General features: G+C 39.8%; 1 protein-coding gene across 1 annotated transcript in view; it reads right to left on the bottom strand.

The window, feature by feature from the left end:
• Positions 1-5678, bottom strand: part of Casd1 (CAS1 domain containing 1) — a 45545-nt gene that overhangs the window by 35454 nt on the left and 4413 nt on the right. The window contains exons 2-3 of the mRNA XM_031381114.1: positions 1309-1405; positions 634-754 (exon numbers count right to left, since the gene is read on the bottom strand). Coding sequence (XP_031236974.1) covers positions 634-754; positions 1309-1405 — 218 coding nt within the window. The remainder of the gene's footprint in view (positions 1-633; positions 755-1308; positions 1406-5678) is intronic.

The raw sequence follows: 5678 nt of genomic DNA, 5'->3' as shown, positions 1-5678 counted from the left end.
AATGGGGCAAGTATATGGAATTAGATGCAGCCACGTGATAATATGTTGCCATTTAAGAAGATAGCTAAGTCAATAGCGCAGTAACATGTAGACTACTACAAGCAGTGGGGAAAGCAGGGATGCAAGACTGTCAACACTGAAGATTGTAATACAGTTATACTAAAAACAGAGCTAAAAAGAAACATGTGGTGGACTAAGAAGTGTTAGGGTACTTTCCTCCCCGTCCTCCTTCTGTGGCTTTTCAGTAAGGTTTTCCAGAACAACTAATTTAAAAACAGAACATTTAAGCTAATTCGGTCTTGCTTGACAATAGCTGACCCTACACATTTTGGTCTTTTCCTATGTTCTCTATGACAGCAACACTTCCTGCTTCACCTCAGTTTTCCCAAAATCAAACGAAAAGCTTCATCTTCTCACTGTCTCTCAGCTCACACCTCCTTAGGTCCCCACTGTCCCTCAGCTCACACCTCCTTAGGTCCCCACTGTCCCTCAGCTCACACCTCCTTAGGTCCCCACTGTCCCTCAGCTCACACCTCCTGTAGGTCCCCCACTTGATCAGTGCATTTCAGCATAGTGAGTAAGGGATGGCTGGGGCTGGGGCTGGGTTTGGGTGGGGGAGGCAAACTACTTTACCTTATTTCCTTCTTCTTTAAACTGGGGGTTAATGATTTTTACAAAAGAATAAAATAATTGACGGATCCTGGAATCTCCAATAAATGCAATGTGTTTATCTACAAGGCAAGTCTTTGCTTCACTGAAATTAAAAATAATAATAATTAAAATAAATAAAGCCAACATAACTAAAACAGAACATAGCTTAATAATAATAATTTTTAAAAATGACAAAACAGTACAAAGTGATAGACTGTCAATCATACAGCTTTAGAATTGGGTGGATAGGTCTGTCTGACTTGCTACTTTATTACCAACTAACTCATTAATAACACCCTGTGCATTAGACGTTGAAGACCTGCCCTACCTGTACTGGTCTTTATGCCAGTACTCAGAGTGGACAAGAGGCCAGGGATCCAGGCTACAGAACACGTCCTCACGTCCTCTTCCACATCCTGTCCTGGTTACCTGTTACCTGAGATAAAGTTGCTTTGTCAAAGTCCTTCCTCTGAAGCTTCAGGCAGCAGCCTACACTTGGAATCAGCTCCAGGCTAGCCCAGCTGAGCTTTCTATCAGGAAATTTCCACCCTACTGCCATCCTGTACAGAAAAATACTGTACCCGCTTTACCTCTGCCTCTCACTACACATTAAGATTTATGCTGGGAGAGAAAACAAGCACAATGAAGATATTTTACCTTATTTTGTATTTATGCATCATACAACTGTGAGGTTGCCAAACTTTTTCTCCAAGAAATCTGCCACTTGAGAGAAGGTATTCACACGAATCATTGCCTATAACAGTAAAGCACCGTGGTGTTGTAAATATTAGTACTTATTTACTTTTATATTTTGCTTATCCTGTCCTAGTTAGTGTTTGTGAAATCAGAAAGTAAAGTTACCTCATCTTCCTTATGCCTTTCAGATGCAGGCAAACATTTCATGAGAACCATGGTACACATCAATGCATTGGCATGTTGGAAGAAAATAGTCACTTACCTTTTCCACTTTACCCTGTAGGGGACTTTTGTTTTAATTGAAAATAGATTCTTCTCTCATACTATAAATCCCAACCACAGTTTCCCCTCCCTCTACTCCTCCTAGCCCGCCCCTACCTCCCCTTACCCCCAGGCCCATGCCCCTTTCTCTGTTCCTTCTTCAGAAAGGAGCAGGCCTCTAAGAGATGACAGTCAAAACAAGATAAAACAAGACAGGGTAAAAGTCCTCATATGGAGGCTGGGAAAGCCAACACCACAGGAGGAAGAGTCTTAAGAGAGGCAAAGAGTCAGATGTACTCATTCCCACTTTTAGGAGTCTCACAAGAACTCTAAGCTAACAGCCATATGCAAAGGACCTGGTAGAGACCCAGACAGGCCCCTTGCTTGTGCTTGCTGCTTCCATCTCTGTGAGTCCCTGTGAGCCCTGCTTTAGTTGATTAAGTGGGCCATGTTCTCCTGGTCTCCTCCATTCCCTCTGACTCCTACCCACCCTCCTTGGACTTCTGGATCTCAGAACGGAGGGACCCGATGGAGACCTGCAATTTAGACTCCCTGTTCACATAATGCATGGCTGTGGGTCTCTGTACCTGCTCCCATCTGATGCCAGAGGAAGCCTCTCTGATGACTGTAAGAGACTTCTAATCCTTAAATGCTATGGCCATCATTTTGGTGGTTTCTTCTATTTCCACTTTCTTTGTTCAGACATCTTCTCAATCTGAAGTAAGCTTTTATTGACATTTTGTCAATCCTGTTTCTGAGTGAGAAAACCAGAAGTAAGAAGGACCTTGGGATGTACCTCTGAACAGCCACATGTGTGCTCTTATGCATGTATGCACGAGCATATCTAGAAACCTGGTTTTAAACCTAGCTTTAGAGCTGCCTGGCTAAGAACGCCCTCTAGCTCTGTATAAACTGGGAGAGCCATTTTATCCTTTAGTCATTTTATTTTACTTTAGCCAAATACACAGGAACAAAACAATGAAAGGGGAGATGTTTGTGGTAAAACAGACGTTTAAGTTAACCTTTACTTCCTTATTAACAGCAAGCTAACTTTGGTTCATAGTTACTTCAGGTTGCACTAAGGGGTCTGCTTATAGGAGCACAGCAGAACTGACAAGCAACCAGTACTGAGGCACTGACGTAAGAGTCAAGGAACTCCAAGCTGGCTCCTGTTTCTGTCTGCTGGGGTGCTGGCATGGGGTCCATGACAGGGCTCCCCAAACGGTACATGGGGAGCCCACCACTGGACCACAGCCTCACCATCACACCTCCTTTCCTCAATCGAGTTATTCATCTATCTGCCCTGGCATAGTACATATGAGAAGAATAAATGTGCAAGGCAGGATGGGCCAACACAGAAGTGCTATTGTCTCAGTATCCCAAACAAAATGCAAGGGAAAATTCACAACACTACCCCATCTTGCTGTTGAGAAACTGTCTAACAAATGCAGGACACCATGATTAAAAATTTGTAGTTACAAATGTATCCTAAGCAAGATTTCTTTATTTCAAAGATTTTAATAAGCTACCTCTAAATATAAATAGTTCTTAATTATTTCCAATTTTAAAAACCTAATTCAAGCTCTAAAAGAAACAGAATTAAAGTACAAAAATAACCAAAGATGAGTAAAGGAGGGATTGCAGAAAAACTCAATGCAGTTATTTTTCTTAAAACAACTCTCCTGCCAAGTACTCTTTTATGATAGCAAAATTCCTACTATAAATTAGTATAAGTTTAAAATGAGAAAGAAAATTTGATACTTATTACATTTTTACCATTTTAGATGTACATATGAAATCAACTTAGAAGTTAGTAGCAACTAGTTTTTAAAGAAATTTGAGTTGCAAAAGCAAAGTATTAAGCTTGTGCTGTGTTCCTGCCTTTTTATTATTATTTAATAAAAGCCTAAACAAAAACACTCTCATTGTCTCCATGTGGAGGTAGAAGCCCCATGCCCATATCTTAAAATAGTCATTTCTTCTGCTGAAAGGCTTGACTTGCAAAGTTCTTTCATTCTTGGTACTACCGCCCACACCTGGCTCTCAGGTCATCTACTGAAAAAACAAAAGGTCTAATGTCCTGAACCCATTTTAGGAAAATCATTCAGCAAAGGGACTTGAAGACATCAGTAAGCAAGCTCTACCAGGCAGTGATTTAGAGTCAAATGCTCTCTCTGAGAACAAACTTCTTTCTTATGCAAGCTGGTTGGTGATAACTTTGCTTAACATGCAAGACTGGCCTTTTCACATTTGGCAAAATAAAAATAAGAGGAATAAGTACTTGTATAATCTAAAAATAACATGATTTACAAAATTTTCTAAAATTACATATTCTAAACATGTTCTCTTTTCTTAGCAAGGAAATACTTTCAGATCAAATCACTAAATCATTTAGTTGTTAAGACAATGTACCACATTTTAAAATTATGTATACTATATGTAAATCCTTTCCAACTATATCAAGATAAAACAAAGAAATCTCTGGTTGCTATTTTCAATTGTCTAACATAAGTCATAGTTGCTTTAATATAACCAACTTGGGCCGCAAAGTACTCAGATAAATCAAACTGGGAATACAACTTTTAAGAAGGCAATTCTAAGAAGGCTGGCTCCAACACTCAGGTTATCTAGATGGACAGTTACTTCTTCCTTATTCTGTTGCTACTAGAATAATCTTCCCAGTTAGCGGCTGTAGACGTTTGATTTTTATGCATGACTTTTTTGCAACAATAGAAGGAAAAGAATAAAGCAAATAAACCAGCAAACCAGGAAACTGAAAACATGTCAGCAACAACTAAAGACAACCCTCAATGTCCTTCATAAATCATGAGCTGTGCTTTCCTTTGAACTAAACATCACTAGACACTCACTGTCTTTAGACTGAGTCACCCTACTACCACCCATGAAAATACCAGTTCATCCAGTGTCCATATGATATGACTCACAGACTCACCCTCAACAAGTCCATGCTAAAAACATCACTTAAATGTTCCTTTAGAAAGCCAGCCAAGCAAATCCAGGAGCTCCAACAACTTGGCACAGATATACATGTAAGCAAAATACCACTACACATAAAAAACAGAAAAACTAACAATTTTTTTTAAACAAACAAACAAGAAAGCTAAGCACAATGGTCCTAACATTGGGGAGCAGAGGCAGGAGCACAGGCATTTGCTTAGTGATGGAAAGGAAACCAATTTCAAGAAACTTAAGAAGTTTGAAGGAAGTTAGCTTCACCACTGCAAAAGTCTACTTTAGGGTTCAGATACTAGCCACTAGCCAGAAGTCACGTTTTTTACTCTATAATCATACTCAGATGGAGATTTTTAAGAAGGCATTTTAAAGCTCATTCTAACATACTCTATGAAATATTAATAATTCAAAAACCCTCTTCTGCCTAAAACTGAGATTAGAACAAAAAAATTCACTTAGAATCACAACCAACCTAAAATTTGCACATCCACTCACCCAGTAGGTATCTGTGCAGTTCCTACTGAGTGTTAGGCTCTGGCTATTTAAAAACAGTTAAGATTCACTTGGAAGCCCACAGTGTGTGTGGAAGATGACAAGACCAGTTCTTCCAAGCACAACACGGTAAGCATGGGCAAACTGCTCTGCAGACACTGAACTGCTCACTCCCACTTCTGAGAAGGCAGCATTCGAGTCAAACATAAAAAACAAACAAACAAACAAACAAAAAAACAAAACAAAACAAAAAAACAAAGGACCCTCGAATATTTTCTTTCAAGGGAAGAGAGAATGTTGTAGGCAGTGCTTTAACACTGTAAGCTCAATGCTTAGGAAGGCTGAGAGGGAAGCTAGGTACCAAAAGAACACCATGGTTTTAAGTTCTATACATGCAACCTCTAGAACATTATCTCTTGGTCTGAAAGTAAATGGGACAATGCTTTACTGGTAGTAAATTAGTAGTTCTAAGTATCGAGCATTAGTAATTAAGGTCATCTTCCACAGAGCTTCCATCCAGCTCTAAGAAAGGCAGGCTAGGCTCTCTGCTCCTCCCTGTTCCAGAGACAGCCGCATCTTTTTGTGCAGTGCCAGCTTCGTCCCGT

This window comes from Mastomys coucha, unplaced genomic scaffold (genome assembly GCF_008632895.1).
Source record: "Mastomys coucha isolate ucsf_1 unplaced genomic scaffold, UCSF_Mcou_1 pScaffold20, whole genome shotgun sequence".
Classification (NCBI taxonomy): Eukaryota; Metazoa; Chordata; class Mammalia; order Rodentia; family Muridae; genus Mastomys; species Mastomys coucha.
Note: the sequence above shows the minus strand (reverse complement) of the source record. Positions and strands in the feature narration are given on the sequence as shown.